The 19,031-nt window shown below is 38.0% G+C and overlaps 1 protein-coding gene across 1 annotated transcript in view; it reads right to left on the minus strand.

The window, feature by feature from the left end:
• The window catches only part of FRMPD2 (FERM and PDZ domain containing 2), a 72,101-nt gene that overhangs the window by 19,965 nt on the left and 33,105 nt on the right, over positions 1-19,031 (minus strand). The window contains exons 17-34 of the mRNA XM_027878130.1: positions 18,729-18,939; positions 17,693-17,796; positions 16,588-16,686; positions 15,409-15,516; positions 15,165-15,281; positions 14,474-14,709; positions 13,806-13,910; positions 12,599-12,692; positions 12,037-12,122; positions 11,699-11,846; positions 10,488-10,702; positions 9,515-9,613; positions 8,021-8,373; positions 4,540-4,834; positions 3,470-3,628; positions 2,638-2,812; positions 1,354-1,564; positions 148-185 (exon numbers count right to left, since the gene is read on the minus strand). Coding sequence (XP_027733931.1) covers positions 148-185; positions 1,354-1,564; positions 2,638-2,812; positions 3,470-3,628; positions 4,540-4,834; positions 8,021-8,373; positions 9,515-9,613; positions 10,488-10,702; positions 11,699-11,846; positions 12,037-12,122; positions 12,599-12,692; positions 13,806-13,910; positions 14,474-14,709; positions 15,165-15,281; positions 15,409-15,516; positions 16,588-16,686; positions 17,693-17,796; positions 18,729-18,939 — 2,853 coding nt within the window. The remainder of the gene's footprint in view (positions 1-147; positions 186-1,353; positions 1,565-2,637; positions 2,813-3,469; positions 3,629-4,539; positions 4,835-8,020; positions 8,374-9,514; positions 9,614-10,487; positions 10,703-11,698; positions 11,847-12,036; positions 12,123-12,598; positions 12,693-13,805; positions 13,911-14,473; positions 14,710-15,164; positions 15,282-15,408; positions 15,517-16,587; positions 16,687-17,692; positions 17,797-18,728; positions 18,940-19,031) is intronic.

The raw sequence follows: 19,031 nt of genomic DNA on the forward strand, positions 1-19,031 counted from the left end.
CCCTTAAAATGGCTGTAACAGAAATACTGAATGCTAAGTTACAATTTGTTAATAGCTTTTTAAATGCAATGAATCAACACTTTATGTTTATTTTCAAAATCAGAAGAAAGTTTTGAACTAAACCCCAAAAATATTAGCCTTACTTACTATTTTCCTGCTCTATAGGAACCACTGGATTGCCATTTCTGGGGGCAGAAAAAGTGAAATATGTGAGCTATTTAGAGCTGCATGCTTCGTAAAGCACATATTAAAATTATATTTTAGAAAGGTAGTTGTATAAATTGTAGTTGTGCTTCTATGATTTTGTAAATGGTGCTCTTTTAAAAAGCATTTCTATCAGTATATAAAAATATTTTATTTTATTTAACAGTAGTGAAGCATTTTATTTAAATGGTTTGGGGGAAAATGGGAATGTTAAATCACCTGTGCCAAAGCAGAACTGCTTTCTGGTACATTTTGAAATCAGCTTCAGTTACCCCTCTGTAAAGTGCGAATGCTCTGTAAGTTCCTTTACCGTGTTTCTCCTATTTGTCTCCTTAGAATGTAAATTCTGACGATCAGAGGGTTCTACCTACTGACTAGGTGTAATGAGGCGGCAGTTTCTTCTTCTGCTAGACAAGTGAAGGTTAATAAAACATTGATAAAGGTTTGAACTATGTTAAAACAGAGGTGACAGCCATATAATCACTCACTCTGGTTACGTAACTTAGTTATTCACATGCTTTTGGGTTAATATTTGACTGTTCCTCAGATCAACCTATTTCTGTATCACAGCAGGACCTGTGCTGGTGTTACCCCAGACTGTGGAACATAAACTGCACCCATGAAATAATGAGGGAAATCCTTTACTGCAGGTTATTCTTTAAGCCTGGGATGACTTCTTGTTACATGCTGCAGATTAAATGCTGCATTTTAGCACCTTACTAAAACTTTTGGCTATTAGAAGGAACTCAGAATTTCCCATCAGAAGTAGTTTCTTGCTTGTAGTTGTGTATCTGAGATTGTATGGAGAAGACTGTAAATATAGTGGTGTAAATATAAAGATTTTCCCTAGAGAACAAGATATGTGAAAATGATGGTCAGCCTCACAGTTAAAGGGTTCATATTTGTATTCGGATGGTGAAATTTGAAGAGTTCTCATTTGTGTTGGGTGAATCTACTTGTACTCGCTGTGTTGTAATTACAAGGACTTAAGACATTTTATGAATGTTATTTATCAGGTTGCAAAATTCAGACCTTTGAGATAAAGCATTTTTCCTGTAGTTTGTCTTGCGCTGATTGTTTGACTTGCTGATGCAAAATTTAGAAACCTGCTTCACCGTTAGGATTGAGATTGAGTACGTGCAGATTTACCTTGTGGCTCTGATTTGAACATTCTGCGTGGCAGCTTCACACACTCTCACTGCATCCTCCAGGCTAATGCCCTCAGTCCATAGTCCACAGATGTAAACAATCTGATCTCGTGGCTGCAAACTGCCTTCCACACTGGCAGGAGAGCCAGGCACTATTTCTAGCACATAAATACCTTGTAACTTGCTTCCAGCTCCTCCTGTGAGCTTCAAGCCTAGAATAATGCAGAGAAAGCATCTTTTGTGGAAGTGTGCTTTGAATTTCACTGTCAGTGACATAAAGTCTAGCAGAATCGATGTGAGTCATTGAAACATAGGCTGAATAAATCACTGACTTTATAAATAACGGTTTTGTCCCAGTAAGATGGGGTATACAAGCTGGACTGAGAGAGTGAAATGCCTTTAGATGTTAGAAAAAGTACTGAAAAACTTAAATGATGCTGTCCATCTCTATGCTTCAGTGATTCCGTAGCGCTTTATTTCACCTGATGTTCAATAGTCATTTCAACAGAACTTTGAGCTGCATAGCAGTGGCTGCAGTGCATTGCCAGAGCACTTAAGTGCTTTGCAGTCTTCAGGTAGGGAAAGGAGGCCTATGACAACTGAGAAGATAACTATACAGTGGAAGTCTGAATGGTGCACTGACGTTCAAGGAATTTCTGAAGAAGGTAGTTTCTCACCTGAAAACAGGATATTGAGCCTGAGCAAATATAGCCATACTGTTTCCTGAGTCTACAGTTTTATCCCTGTGCAGTACTCACCACATTCTGTAGAAATACCAAGATACTCACATTGTGGGGATTTTCTTTTATTATTTGTATTGCACAATGATTTATGCCTGTGGTGAATCAAGGATTTAAGTGGAGATTTTTTGAGTAGCAAACTGTAGCCCTAATCTGTGGCTCACTGCTCTCAAACTTTACCTTTTTTTATTTTTTTTTTTCTTTCCCTCCAAACAGATCTTTATGCATCTCCACAGGTACTAGACATTATTATCTAACTATCCACAACTTATGTATATCAGTAACATAAAGAGACTGAAGGTCTGCCAGAAACTTCAGCTGATAGGGTGATAATGCAAAGATAATTTCTCTTCATTGGTCTAATAAGAGATATTAGTTTTCCCTCTTAGGCCTTGCTCAAAATAAAGCTCATGGGTGATGGCAGAGACCATAAAGGTGTCAAGGTCACTCTGAATCATACTGATTCAAGACCACAGTTGCTTATGATTATCTTATGATTGCTGTAATCCCCATCCAAATTAGCAAGCACAGTATTCACTACACACCTAGCTGTCCATTGGCACCTTTTGTGAGAGTAATTTCAGGAATTTCATCTGGCCTAATAGGGGGATGTGGATCACTGTCAGCACGACCAACCACAAGGTGCAGATCTGGAGGAGAGCTTTGCAGTAAAGTCAGGACTTCATTGCATGGTAAAGATGTGACATCAATTCCATTCACCTAAATGACAAACAAGGAAAATCATGTCATAGATCTCATTGACCACATGTACTTCTACCTCCACTCTGAGTTTTGCATATGAACTTACTTAAATTAGTTTTCACTTTCATGTAACTGCTTTGCTGTGGTATTCATTTCAGTGAATGCAACAATTTAAATACAGTAAGATTTCCTTCTTGAACTTTTACTTTTCTGAATGCAGAGCTTTCATAAAAGTAGCTTTTTTTTTTTTTTCTTGAAACTCAAGGTCTCGCAAAAAACAAGGAAGAGAGTCTAGTGCAACAAATTGTACATGAATCAGGTTGAAAAAATAGTTTATTCATCCACTACAAAGGACATCAACTTCTGCATCCTTTGTACGTCACCTATCTTATTACAGTAATTCAGTTTGTGTCATTTAATTGGGAAGGCATTTAATGTCTCAGTTGTCTTGCGTTGGTGCTAGATGATTCATGTAATTTGCCTGGTCATAAAATCTATTCAGTCTGAAATTTATCCAACTGAAGTCAGCAGAATTAGATTTATTACATGATTCATGTGCAATTGCGTACCTTAATGTGTGATAAACTGGATGCTACCAAAGGAAGAATGCCAAAACTAAATGAGATTGATCTGCAAATACTTTCTCCCCTGTATAAACTACAACAGTTACTGTACCATAATGATTCTGTCTCCCCTTCTCAGCCTTCCATCAGAAAGAGCAGGGTCATTCAAGATTTCATCAACATACAGGCAGGTGTCCACTTTGTTAAGAACTACAGAGAATCCATACCCGTTGTTCTCTGACTTGGTCAAAGTCACAAATATCTCCATTTCCTATTAAAAACATGCACAAGATATGTTTGATGTAGGCTTTTCTGTTGCTTCATTAACATCTTTCATTATGTTTTATATGCAGATAGGAATCAGATTCTCAGGTGGTATAAACAAGAGTACACATGAGGGTTTCTCTGACCATATTTCAAAATTAATTTTCGTTCTTTTTACCTTGTGGACTTCATGTTGATTGATTGATAGGGCCTAATAAGGTAGAGAATGCCACCTGGGCCTGGAATTTTGGCATTTGAAATATGTAAAGAAAGGCTTGGAGTCCTCTGAGCTGACAAATATTGCAATAGCAGGGTGCAGAGATTATTGTTGTTATTACTATTACTGTCCCACTGAAAGAAATGGCTGAAGCTAAATTTTGTCCACAGTGCTTCCACATTAATAGGAATTTAAAGCTCATTAGTGTCAGTAGGAATGCAAAATGTTCTGCATTTGGCAGGAGACTGAGCCTTATATTTTGAATAATAATTAGCACAAAGATCATACTTTCTTATCAGAACATTACAGTAATATCACTGTAACAAAGTGATTTTCCACACGGGCTTTAAAGATGACAGAAAAAACCCAAGTAGCTGACTCCAATGAATTTTAGAGGCTACTAGAGGGCTTTTAAGCCCTTGCACATTGAGAATAATACTGCAGAATGCTGGAAAGTTGGAGAAGGAGTAAGATGTCAAGAACAAGGAAATGGCCTTAAGGCAAATGCTTAAGAATTCTGGAGAGGTGGGCTTAGTGGAAGGTCTGCTTTATTTGAAGATTGTGGATATTCAGGAAAGGAAAAAAAAAAGGCATGTAGAAATAGCATAGAAAATGAGTTAAAGTTTAAGAATGTAACACTCTTAAAGTTGTTTCTTTTCCCTTGTATTTTATCTGTTAATAATTTTGTGCCTATCACAAACCTGAGCGCAATCTTCATTTTCTTCCTTCTCTTCCTCTGGTTCCTCCAAGTCCTCCCATTCATTGTCACTGTCGTGTGTCTCTCTAGCAGGCGGGGATGATGATAAGGGACCACAAACACGCGGTTGTGGGATCACAGGGGTTGCGGAGAGAGTCTCGGAGCTTCCTCCTTGTGAAAGTGGGGTCACAGGCATTGAGCTGACAGTGAGATACTCTTCATCAATAGGGGTTAGAGAGAGAGTTTCAGGCATACATTTTGTGTTCGATAGGTCAGCATGACTCTTATTAAATATGCGGCTGGAAAATAAAAAGATTGCAGTGCTGGGGTTTTCCTCCGTACGCTTTATTAAAAGGCCACTGAAAAGTCTACTGCTTATGCATGACCTTATTTTCACTTTAACTGAAGTACTAGTTATGGTATTGAATTGCTGTCTGAATTCTTCAATGTTAGTATAAAACTGAAAAAAACCCCAATATTTTGCTAAGCTACTTGAAAGATTAAGAAGCTTTCATAATTTGAAAAATGCCTTGGCAAAATCTTCCAACTGTTTTTTTTTTTAAGGCATTAGTTAGTACTTTTGTTCCTTCTTGGAAAAAAAACCCAAACAATCAGACAATGCCCAAATCACTAATTATTTCATCTTCCATAAATGAATTCATTAACTTTTCTGGTAAGTGGTTTGCATATTAAATTACTACTACAATTTTTATATTTGCATTTTTCTTGAAAGAGGAATGATAGCCACATTTCTGGCTTCTCCAGCTCTTGGTATCTGAGAGCAGACTAGAAACATAAAATGATTCCTGTCTTTCCATGAAAAATGTAAGTCCTGACTTCTTTCTGTCAGCCTCGACGCATATGAGTTGTCCTAAAGAAATCAATGGATTTATTCAATTACTAGAACTAAAATTATTATTGATTTAATTCCACTCTATTGCATACAAAGTGTTCAGCACTTTTGATATTCCAGCCCAGACTGCAATCATGTAAGTTGTGTTTAATATGTTTTTGTAAAATTGTTTTGGCTGTTGTCATTAATGAACCCTATAAACTACTATGACATTGTCTCCCATTAAATTTACCATTAAAGCTCAAAAAAATGCTTGAAACATCTTTTTTTTTCAAAGTATGTTTTCTTAATATCTATCCTTATTGAAATATTGCTAAACCTCATTCATCTTAAAAACAGTTAAAATGGCATAGCATCTACTAATGCTTCACGTAGCAGATGCCATGTCTTTACATATCTAAGTCACCCAGGATCTTTTGTTCTTTCATAAAAAATGAGCTGTCTACTGTCTCCCAAGCAAACATGGACAGCTAAAAGGAAAACAATTGAGTTTCTTGTATGAAATCACAGACGATCCCTGTTGTTAAGCTCTTGTTTCAAAAGTTGTCTATAGTCAGAAGGAAGCTATAAAGTAGAGTAGCAAAACACTCACTTTAGTTGGACATAGTAGCCTTCCATGGTATTTTTGAAATACTGATGAAAGTAAGGAAAATGAATAGGCTGGTGCTGTATGCCCTCAGTGAGGGAGGCGATCTAGTCTGGTAGCATGTGTCTGTGCAGGGAGGAAATGAGAAGCTGGACATCTCCAGTAGCACAGCAAAGATGAGAATGAGGTTGACAGTTTCTACTTTAATAGCTGGACAAGGTACTTAGAATAGTGTGGAAGAAAAGTGGGATAATTAGAAGAAATGTTTAAGGATAGCAGCAAATAGAGTCTGCTCCTTTCTTTTGGAGAGAGGAAAGAAAAGAGTATGTTCAATGGACGTTGGTCCAAGTGGATGTCATAGAAGCTGTCACATGCTAGTGGAGTGCTGACTGACCTTCAGAGGGTAGGAAAGGTGTTTGGCAGAGCTACACAAGCTCAAGGCAACGAGCCAGCAGTGAGTGGCATAATCTTAGCACAGCTTCTAACACAGTTCTACATCACCACAGGAAATAACACGAGTCTTGGTTCTGCAGGCCCACATACGGGCTCTGCTGAGATGCTTGAATTTCTTTCGGAGTCTTGATACCCCTACACAGAACTTCACAGGGGAAGTTATGGGCTGAAGTTTTTCAAAGCAGCTTTTTCTTATTGATGGTGACAAAGAGTGAAAGGAATTTTCCATGTGAAACTCCGAGCAGGGAACTTCTAAAAATCATATGAGAAGATTTATACACTTGCATATACATTGCATTTTGAGCAATCTGAAGAAATTTCTTCATTAATCAAAAGGAATTCTTTTATTAAAGCCTATTTCCTTCCAGGGGTTTTGCATGTTTTTGCTGGAAGGATCATTTAGACTGAGATTATGTTTAAAATATTGTTTAAAATGTATGCCATCTTCAAGTGCTCTGGCTGCCTTTTCAAACTAAATAATAATGAAAATGTATCAAACAAAAACATTTACTTCAGAGCTTCCTTCTTGGAAATAATCCAAAACTTTTCTTGGAATTTATATTTTGCCACAATAAATGTAGTTTTGATGAATCTGTATCTCTTGCCAAATATGTTTGCTACAGCCGTATTTCTGCTGGTTTTGCTCTCAGCAGTAGAGAAGCAGATATGTAAGCAGGAGCTTCATTCATTAATCAAGTGAAGCTTGTCCTCTCAACAAAGAGAAGCAAAAATTATGAAGTGCCATCATGGCCCCACTTGACTTGCAGTCACCTAGTGCTATAAATTCCTAGACATTAGAATATCTGTCTGGGTCTGTTCTTGATGAGTGTCAAAAGAAACAAAAAGATTTCAAGAGACTGTGTGGAAAAATAGAAATTAATTTTCAACAGAATTATTAAGCTGTAAGTTAAGGGAAAATCCTCTTGGTTCTGATACTTTATATTTTTGTGCACTGGGAAGGATGATGAAAATGAAATGGATTTTCTTCTGTTTGCCAGTGTCTGATAGATCCAAGAGAGTGTAAAAGGAGACTGAATCCATTTGCACTGTATTTTATTGTATAATTCCTCTGTCTCAGGGCTGCTATTGGCTTCTGAAGATTAGAAAACAGAAAATAACCTTTTTTTTCCTCCTTGATCACAGTTTGTCTTCTGATTTTTTTTTTTAATTCCTATGAAAAAATTTGAAATTAAAAGATCACATAATAAGAAAAAAATTGCCTAAGTCAATTCTGAAAAAGGTTGAAATAAAAAGAGGATATAATAAATAAGAAAGTATTTGCTTTCTATATAAGTCAACGGGAGTCTTTCCACTGACTTCAAATGGCAACTAGATTCAGCTGAACAACATAAATGATTACAGTAGTGAAGCACTCACAACAACTGTCTTGCAATATACTTATGCAAAATTCTAATAAAATGACAGTAAATAGGGAAAGCAGATTAGGAGAGTCAGAATAAGATGGTAAAACAAAATCTTCAGTAATCAGTAGTGATTAGAAGCAGAGATCCCTGTACTTTAACTTCAGCAATTCACTTTCAAAATTCTAAGAGTCAAAGGAAAGATTGCAGAGCAGATTTTGGGATTTCCTACCTTTTGACCAGTCCAAATTCACATGGTGAGTAGCAGTTCTGCTTCATTTCTTCTTCTAGGGAGTGTAATACTTGAGAACTGGAAGCTTCTTGATGAAACTTCCAAAGATACTTATAGAAACTCTCCCTGGATGTTGTGAGCTTCTCTATGGGCTTGTCTTGAAACTCAGCTTCCTGCTCTTCATAAGCTGAGCTGTCATCTTCAGGAGGCTCACTGAAATCTTCTGCCACTGGAGAATCAAGGCAGTCTTCCAGGTCTGGAGAGGTGCTACCTCCATCACTGGTAGACTGATCCATACTGTTTCCTCCTGGCATTTCTGCCACAAAATCCTTGACTGGAGATGGTGCTGGAGTCTATCAAAGTAAGAGAAAGGTTAGTGTAACTCCTTTTTAATCTCCTATAATTTTTCCTTTAAGAACAAAATATTTTGAAAAGGCAATATCAATAAGCTTCTGAATCAGAAAATATCAAAAGGTAGCTGGAAGGAAGGGAAAAGCATAGAGGGAAGTACTCTCTCACCAAGTAACTTTTTTGTCTTTATGCTTATCTTTCACATTCTTTGGAAGTTCCAGTTGGAATTACTACATAAGTTCACAATGAAAAATTTTCTAGAGACTCCTTTTTTTTTTTTTAATTTCTGTTCATCTCATGCCTCAATGTTGTGTCTATACGCTGTTCATTCTGTAGAAGTAGCTTCTAGACTTGACCCCTCTGGCACTGACCATAGAAATCAGCCAAGGGCACATTGCAGGGGTGCAACAGGAGACAGTTTGTTATCTGGAGATGGTTCTGACAGTCATTTCTGTCTGCCCATGGACCTCTATAAATCCTAGTGGGACAGGAACCATGAGCAGACCATTCTGCATGGAGCATGAGTAAAGCAAATGCATGTTCATTTTAAGAGTACTTGTGTATGTGTCTATGACTTTGTTCAAGCAGAAAGCTAGCACATCTAATGGTACTGGTTTAGCTCTGCAGTCTCTACTTTTTGGGGTTTTTTTGTTTGTGTTTTGTTCTTCCCCCTGCAGACTCTGCTAACTCTCAGTAGGAAGCTGGATAACCTGTTGAAACCATTATTTCACTTATTTAACTTTGTTAAGAGATAGTCTGGATAGGGAAAGCTCTGTAGCTTCCTCTCACTTTAGGGAGTAATATAGCTACTCCAAGCCCAGGAGTTACAATAGCTTCTGGCTGAGGATCTATTAGAGCATTTTTAGAACCACCACTAGAAGACCTGCTTGGGTATGTGCTGTTTCACTCCAATGACAGTACTGCGACTCAAAAATAGTTGGACTGTTTCATATCTGCAAGAGTTGTATTATTTTGTTTGCTATGGAAATATCAGTTAAACTCTAGAGGATGAGTTAAAGCCAGGAAAAGAAAGAAATGGAATAGAGGGCCTTGGAGAAAAGGGAAGGTTGCCTTATTCAAGACTGGACAGTAGTGTCTTTCCAGGTTTACAGAAGCAAGTTTCTGTCAGAAGCTTTGCCTTACCAGGGCAAACTGCTCAATTTCTGGAAGAACACCTTTTGGTGGTCTGCAAAGTAGCAGCGTAACTTCTCGAGGAGCTCCTCTCAACAAGTGCAGGACATCCTAAGCAGAAAGAAGAAATAATATTTCTCATAGAACACAGTCTATAGTACACATCATTTTACCAACTGAGATGGAGACGATTTTTATTGTGAATGCTAAATTCCTGGTATTTGTGCCTCTCAGCAGTTTCTGAGGGCCAAAATTTGCTACTGAAGGATTGTCATATATTGTCATAGTTTATATGTGAATGTGTATATAGTTAGTTAGTTGTCAAGTAAAGTCAGCTTTGTTTACAAACATCTGTTCCACCAACAGACACATAGGTTTAAATTAATTCATTTTCTTTTCTTGAAGAAAACGGAATTTTTGGACAAATTCATTCAAAGCACACGTGACAGCGACACATCTTCAGTCAATTACATCAGCACAGCTCCCCAAAGTGCCATATTATGATGAAAAAAATAAACCCACATGTAGCCTACTTTTACCATGTAATTTCTCCATGTAAGTGTGGAATTTTTCATTCCAGCTAAGAAGTTACACTGGATTTGCCTCACCTGCTGGAAATTTGAATCTGGGGCATTTGAATCTGCTTGACATTACAAAGCACAAATGATCCACAGAGGGAAAATGCTCTAATCATGCATAACAACAATAAAGATTCCAACTAATTAACAACTGGTGTGCCTCTAACAATAGAATTCATGCATTAGTGGTAGAATGTTATAAATTAAATAGCAGAAGAAATTCTCTCTCAGAATTTTTTAGAAGGAAATTCTCCATAAGAGTTCTAGAGAAGAATCATACATAGAAATCAGATTATATGCAAATTCTGCCTCTCTCCCATGATAATTAAATTTAAATGTAGTTTCATCCCATTGTCTTTATTAACCTATTATCCATCCAGAGCCCCAGTAATAGTACTGCCTGGTACCTGATACAAAAGCCCTCGAAGAGGTTTCCCATTCACAGCTAAAATGATGTCTCCAACTTCAATTTCTCCATTCTCTTCAGCTGGCTGCCCTGGAAACAGTCTTTTGATCCTGACAATAGCTCCTCCAAGGTGTTGGCAAGAATCTCCTTCCATTTGCAGAACACTAAATCCAAGGCCTCCAGAATTCTTTGTTAATTTCACTTCAAATGTATTATCTGTTCAAAGCAGAGATTGGAAAAAAAATGAGAACCATGGCATATGTACCCCCTAAGGAGCTGATGTGCTATACTCTCAACAGACATTTTCCCTGTGTGCTGCAGAGGTAGATCTCCTCATAGTAATGGCAAAAGAAGAGTTTGGTGTTCCTTTATCTTACATAAGTTCTTGAAATCTCACAAGCAGAATAGGAAGAACTGAAATCTAGTCCACCTTATGTTTGCAGTCTAGTACAAGCCCATAAAGCAAGAAGCCTTTTGTAGCAACATAAAGAGTTCACATGCTATCCTTTTCTGACATTCTTCTGTAAGTATTGCATAAATTTTACTATTCTGTAGCTGCCCAAGGTTAGTTTATCTCCAGCATAGCCAGCATAAGCTGGAACTGCTGCTCTTTCATTTGAGAATGAGAGATCAGGCCATTCCCAAATCCCATGCTTGTAGCTGAATTCCATTCTCCTAAGAATAATGTAGAGCAGTAACTTCCCCATGGAAAGGTATGGTTCAAATGTAGTGTTTATGAGACAACCTTCAGTAAAAGATACAGCATTTATTTTTTGGCTAAATTCTGTGAAAGTGATCTCTGAATCTTCTGTTTTAAAGAAATTAAGTGATGGCAGTCTCCAGTCCTGGCCCTGGGGCAGCAGTTCACCCCAGCTTCATCACTGTCACAGCATCAGCAGTTGTGCTGGCAATGCTCTCTCTGAGTAACAGCCTGAACACATTGGCACAGATGTTTCCTGCCTGAGAGTGCCATAGAACACAGACAGGGGCGTTCCCTTGCCAGCCCCATCTCACCAAGTCTGAAATACAGTATTTATGCCTAGGATAAGTTCATCTACATCTAGCAACTGTAACTCTAAAAGTACATCAGAAATCACTTTATTCAGTTTACAGTTTTTCTTCCAACCCACAGAAATTTCACAGAATTATTTTCATTCATTCCTTTCTTGCACATTGTAGGAAGTCACCCTGAGTTCCTTTTTTATCACTTACCATCTGTCAGAAAGCAGAAGTCCTTGGTACCATCTATGAAGGATGTTGCCACAGAAACAGCTGCACATTGGTCCTCCTTTCTGTCATTAGCAGTCACACCTGGCTCTGCCAGTTGGTAGTTTCCCCTTTCTAGAACCAGCTTGGCAATCTAAAACAATGATGAAAAGGTTACAGTTACACAGTACACAGTGAGCCCTAAGTCTTCTCACTTTTCAGGAGAATGGGGTTGGAGGGGGAATGAGTTGGGAGTGGGAGGTGAGTTTCCTTTGCTAGTGTGCTTTATACTAAGTCCAGTTTAGTCTACTGTGTATCTTACTGAGCACTGCTGTTGTACAAACCTGGCCAGATTTCTTAAGGTGTTCCACAGCCTGTTTGTGGGTGATGCCACAGAGGCTGATGCCATCTACTTCCAGCAGACGATCACCTGAGGCAAAAGAAAAAATAAAAGGGTCAAGATGCTTTGATGTTCAGGTTCAGAGAGTGTAAACCTTGAGGCTACCCATGTTACAGTAGGTCTTCATGCTTACATGTGTCAAATTAATATTATTACTTCATAGGAAAGCAATACTGCTTGTTGTACAGCATTCTGTAACTAGCACATAAAACATACCAGGGTATTCTCTAAGTAAATGCAGTGATAGCATCTGGTTATACCAGTAACACTGAAAGTAGATGTCAGAGTCAGTAGCCTGATGGCACCTACAGAAAGTAACCCTACAGTCTTGGTGTGAGGCTTCTGTTTTGTCAGTGGGATATCTACATGTAGTACAGGGACAGGCTGAGGAATAATGGACTGCATATTACATTTCATAGTTGTAAAATCTCTAATCCCAAATGTGTTTCATTGTCTGCACTATCACCGAGTTCTGCAGCCCAGAGTATTACTGCCAGACAGGTTACCTATCTTTATTTGTCCATCTTTATCTGCTGGTCCTCTGGGAATAATTGACTTCACATATATCCCACCGTGACGCACACTAGTGTTAATTCCACCCTGCAAAACATATGCCCACAGATTAGAGTGGAGTCTTCATATGTTCTTCCTGTGATAAAAATCAAAGCAACTTATACATGCACGGCAAAGCAACTGTTTCAGCAATTACATTTTTTTTTAAATATAGGAGAAAAAGGAAAGATGATGTTACTCCAAACCCCTGTCCAGTTGTAACACACTTCCGTAGACAGTAATCTTGTTTTATTTTCTCAGGAAAATGCAATGCATTTCTGTGTGGCTATATAGAAACATTAACTAAATGTTTATAAATTTTTCCCTATGCTCACATAAAGATGGGGTTGCATCTTTCAGTTAGTCTCCTGCCCAGCCTCTAAGCTATGCAATTTCCATTCTGCAATTATTAACCTTTTAGACAATATATAAAGAATGGACCTCAACTTGTGCAGCTCAGAAAAAATTGAGATTAACCTAAGAACTACGTTCTCTCCATCTACATCCTCTGGCCGAATTCAGATGAAAAAACAGCCCTAAATTTCTTCTTCAGGCAATGGAACAGCTGTTGCTTCCTACTCAATTTCAGCAAAGACTGTGAAGACATCTCAGCCTGGAGGGGTAAATTCAACTTTCATAGGCAGGACAAGCAATTATTATTCAAATGTGGCAGATGGTTTTCACTGCTGCCTTCCCTAGTCCTCTAAATATACAGAGAACTGTTTTCCTTATATTACAAAATAAAGTTGTCTAGGGCCCTTCCTCTGGCCTTCAGAGTGAGATGCACAGCTTATCTTGAGCCTACAAAGCAAATCTTTCAGCTCCCCAGCATGGGATGACTTCTGTTGCCCTGGTTGTTGAGGCACAGGCCAGAGCCATGTCAGGGGCTCTCAACAATTAAACAGAGCCTGTGGCCCCTGCTTGAGCCCTGCCATGGTCCCCTGTGGTCTGCATATCCCTCCCTGACCAAACTCCACTTTCAGTGGTAGACCTTGCTCTCAAATTCAGTAAGGACAAAAAGGCTTTGTACTGCCATGTGCTTTATGCCAGGACACTTCTTTCACAAATTGTGCAGGTAAGAACCGGGAAATGAGCAGAGCCTTTGTTCTCAGTCATGTAACAGTTTGACAGACAAAATGAAAGATTAACAGTAACACTTGCAGTCACACTGATTCCAAAAGTCCCATCTTCTTTAAGAAGCTCCACTGTATAGATTTCCTTTGAGTTGGTTTCTGATGGAGATGGTAAATGTGCAGATTCAGCTACCTGTCTCAAAAATATAAACACTAATGACATTACAGCATCCCAGTTTAAAAACAAAAAAGGGGGGGGAGATAGAAAAAAACGAAGAGAGCATTTGCAGAAGGTATAAAGGGTTTGATCCTGCTGTCACTGCAAACCTGGAATGATACGGTTTATATCTCTGATATTATCTGAAGCTTATGCTAATGTTACTCAAAATACAATCTGTCTAAATGTGCATAAGCTGAGTATATATAGGGAGGATGTCTAATAGTAGGAAATTAGTCATAAAATGTTGTTGTTCTCTGATTGGCTGGGAACTTAAAATATTTCAAGAAAATAATCAAAACTTTGTGCCTCCACTGGCAAAGGAAGGAAATTTTTTAATAACATTTCTTAAAACAGTTTCCCTATTCACATATTTCAGACATGTCTCTAATTTGGACATTTCCAATGTAATTTATTCCAAGGTTTTCATTCTCCTTTTCACAAGTTTTTAATTTCTCAGTTACTTTCCATTCTTAATAGCTGCTATGTTGTTATATGCTGGGCGTAACATTACTTAGCAGCATCAAAATCTCAGTTACCTCTGCATCCAGGCTATCAGCTGAAGGAGCTGGAATCTTAGAGCCCAATTTTGGTGCTAAACTCCAGGAAATAGTCTTCTCAAGTTCCTCTATGTTTATGTCTTGTTCTTTGGGGAGAGCTGTATGACAATCCTGAATCTTTTTTCTCCCACTGTCTACACAAGAGATCTCAGATCCACTAGTGCTGTTTCCTCCTGACAGAATCTTTTCTTCATTTAATCCTTCTTCATACAAGTCTGTAAAGCCATACCAAAATAAAACATTGCTGAATGTAAGTAAACTTGAAGGCAAATATTGCTATACACCAGAACAGGAGGACAAAGTAATTTCCTATTTCAACTGATTGTGAAATCTGATCCATAAAATGAGTTAGTCACCATACAATGGAGCACTGCTATTATAAGTGTGCAGAAATGTGTTTGCTTTGTCACTGCAGAAGACTGACTCTCTATCAGAGAAAAAAATGCCAAAATTCCCTTATGTTCAGCAATGGAGGCCATAATAGACTTTTTCACACTGACACAGATCTCAGGATACCTGCTACGAGTTGACTATTTTCACTGCTGGCACGGTTATTATAACTGGCACTGAGTAGCAAGAACCTACTACTACATCCCAGTGCCTAATAAATAGGAGTGTCCTGAGTTAACTATTAGCATTCCAGATACAGCAAAGGCATTTGCCTTTATACCTTTGGGTTGAGAGATGATGAGCTCCACTTCATCAGGAGAGTTCTGTATGATTTTAACTGCAGTATTAAATGAAACACCCTCAAGGCTAATATTATTCACAGAGATGAGTCGTCCTCCTTATAAAAAAAAAAAAAAAAGGATAAAACCGAGACAAAGTACATCTAAATAAGGAAATAAATCCAGAGTAGCTAACTTTGCACTATGCAAGTATTTTAATTCTAATTAAAAACTAAGGATAATGACCTGGTTTGATATTTCCAGCTTTGTCTGCAGGTCCTCCAGGGATAATTGAAGCGATAAAGATACCAAGGTCTAATTTTCCTACATTTTCTCCTCCGATAATTACAAAACCTGCAAAAATGAGATAGCATGAGAATGCAGAGATGTTGGCAGCATTAGAAAAGATGAACCTTAGGAACACAAAAGGCTCTTACTCCAATGGTGTAAGTTTTATACTTTGTCTGAGGAATGGGGAGCTCTGATTTACATGGCATCAAGGTCTTGATTTGGGAGAGCTTTAAACTTGCATTATAATTAAACTGTGCTAGTGACTTTGGTCGCTATTTAAACATAATTTCACAATAAGAATGCTTTCCTGGCTTCCTACTTCTAAAGACTCCCAATTACTTTCTTGTAAGAGTCATAAATTAGGTGGATCTGCAGTGTTTAACACCTGCAGGAGCAAGTTGGTATAAAAGCTCTTTAGATAATTATTAACATTATTCTACATCATGCAGCCAGGAAACCTGAGGGCCCCATGTAAACTTCTAATCTAAGAGATCTAAGAAAATTAAATCTACTGTCAAGTAGTTCAATTTCACGATCCTAGCTCTGCCTATTTCAGAATATATTCTTCTCACTGCTGTAATAGTTGGGTTTGGGATTAGGATATTACCTACAGACCTGCACCATCTAGAAATTTGATTTTTAGTTGTATTAATGGTCAGCTGTGAAACCAGATGGTCCTCTGAACTCATCCACAAGAACAGGATACAGTGTTACTACAGTATTAGATAACTAGATGATTATTATCCAAATAACAATCCAAAAGTTGAGAAACATTCATGTTGAGCTTGTGTACATATTTTGCACCCTCACAGGCAAACCTATACGGTTTAAGATAAATAAAATCAGTACATATGTATTTCAGATACAAAACTAAAACCATGTTCCTTTCATTCTACTCTTAGCACTTGGTCCCCTTGATCTCTGTGGCCTTAGTTAGTCCTCTTAAAACATAGTGGTCTTGAGTTATGTGCTTTTAAGTCTTGGAAATTCTAAATCTTTTACAAAGATTGGTAATCTTTCTCTATAATAAGTATAAATGGGGTGAACAAGTTTACAGTCTTGCCCAGCTTGACGCAGCAAGCATCAGTGTTAGCACCAGGACCTATTAGTCCCAGGAATATGTTCCTTACTTACCAAATCCATTCTTAGGGTCACGTTTTAGGCTGACACAAATGATTTCTCTTTCTAGACCACTTAGAAACACTTCCTTTTGGATGGCTGGTGATGCAGGTGCTGCAGAAACAGAACAGCTAGAATAAATGTAGATTAATGCAGGGAGACAGTAGATTCGTATATTGTACAAAACTGGAGCTCCAAAAATTAAAATATATTTTGTCCTCGATTTCAACATTACCACTATTTTAGAATTAATATAACTCAGGAAGGAAGCTCAAACAAGTGTTCAGAAGTTTTCATTCTTTAGAAAAGTCTGTGTACAGAGTTGTGTAAGCTCTCCCTGTAATATTCCTTTCTGTGAAACTATACATTTTTCTGCAACGTTTTTATTAAGGTTAGGATGTTTAAAGAGTCGGGCATGTAGTGGCCATTGAACCTGGCCATGATTTGGACACAAAATCTCCTATGGCTTCCTTTGGAAACTCTAGCCTGTGGGCACCTTTGGCTCTGAAGGTGCAATCCAAGCAACACTGATTACAATGGTGACTTCTGTACTGTTAACACAACTTAAGACTGTGCAATTGCCACAGTGTTTTTGAAGTAAAGTTCTAATTTTAAGATGGACTAACCAATTAAGCATAGCTTCATATTCCATAGATCTGCTCACTGTGTGCGTGCAATATAGCTTCTGTTAGAAAATTAGATATCCACACCTTAGTCCAGTCAGTGTCACACAGATGCAAAAAGAGAGGAGCACCTGTAGCCTATTCTGTTTCATGCATTATTTACTGAGTTGCAGGTCTCAACTGCAAACCAAAGCGACCTCTGAGCACAGGGACACTGCCCTGTACAAGAGTGTCTGGAGTACTGAACTACGTCTCTGTAGAGCAATAGGCACCATTATAGAATAATTTTATCATGAAGTCCCTTACCACTGATGCAGACAGAAAGAAGGAGTTAAAGGGAAGAAAACAGCTTGTCTTGCTAAACTCTGGATTAATTCCCAGGACCAGAAGTTCAAAAGGCTATTCTTTAATCTGTAAGTAAACTATATCTTGGTCTCCTGATATTGAAACAATAAATATTGAAGGGTACTGTCTCTCTTTATGTTTATTATACTTACCACTGATTGTGTTCTGAGTTGAATGGATAGAGAGGTAGTCATAACTCCTTTGCTTTTCATTCAAATTGATGTGCATCTCTGACTGGGATAGGCCTGATAAGGACCTGAATGAAGGTATGTTACAATAACAAATCAGCAAAGGTATTTATCACCTTTCATTGTCAGTCTGCCAGAGCCAAGATGGGAAGGCACATGTTTATATCTTTTCAGCAAGTATTTTGATTTTCTGGGACACATTTCATTGTAGGGGAGAGGTAATTTATCCTTGCCAGCATTTGCTTCCAAATAACAGCAGCCATTAGACCATTCATATGACTGATTTCACCCTGTGTTTTTCTCTGAGCTGAGTGCAGGCATCAGGAAAACAGAGCATAGCCTCATCATGATTCATTTAGCTCTGCTGTTCATTTAGACAAAACTATATCTGAAAATTTTCCTGGTAATTCATGTTCTTCTTGGCTCTGTTCTAACTCTAAGTATTCTAAAAGCCACTAGAATTCATCAAAGGCTTCGAGACTGTGTGCAGCTATAGTAACCACCTACACAGGTGAATGTACCAACACAAACAAGGAGAGAGAAGTTCTTGTACTGTTCCTTATGATTTGCACAGGAGGAATCAAATTGACAGGAGGAATCAAATTAGGAATCAAATTGATTCCTCCATTCCTGATGAAAAAACAGCTTCCCTAGTGCATTTAGTTCAGATACTGCCATTCCCAAGAAGATACAGAGACAGATTTTACATTTATTCTTCCTTATTTTTATACTTCCCCATAACCCAGTAAATGGTTCATTCCTGAGTCTGGTACAAATTTAAATGTCATTCTTTTTCAAGTTCTTATCTGTTAGTCTGTTAGTTTCCTGCCTGTGTTTGTACTACTGCTGGCACCATGGAGCCCCTGGACTTTTGTTGTGACCACAATAAAAACTTTAAAAAAAAAAAAAAGGTTGCCTCATAGTTTACCACAGAGGTTTGCAATTATATAGTCTATGACTGAGTATTCTTACACACATTTAGAGGGAAAAGCAAACCTACCTGCCAAGATTGCTTCTGTCTCTCGTTCTGTTGTTGGTTTCCACACTGAGGTTATCACAAGATTTGCTCATCATCCCAGCTGAAAGGTTTTCCAGGTTTGCTCCATAGAGTACGTTCTCTGAACGAGACAGTCTCTGGATAAGAGCAAGGTGTTCACGCTGAGCTGCATATGCAGAATTTGATTTGTCGATTTCCACAAATTTACTGTCCTCTGATTAAGAAGGGAAAGAGAGAAGGAAGGAAAGAAAAATCCACTGATATTATCCCATCTTTTTAAGCTCAAAGGAACTTTCCATCTAACCT

This window comes from Empidonax traillii, unplaced genomic scaffold (genome assembly GCF_003031625.1).
Source record: "Empidonax traillii isolate 1590-97213 ecotype Southwest subspecies unplaced genomic scaffold, ASM303162v1 scaffold38:size1800464, whole genome shotgun sequence".
Taxonomy (NCBI): domain Eukaryota; kingdom Metazoa; phylum Chordata; class Aves; order Passeriformes; family Tyrannidae; genus Empidonax; species Empidonax traillii.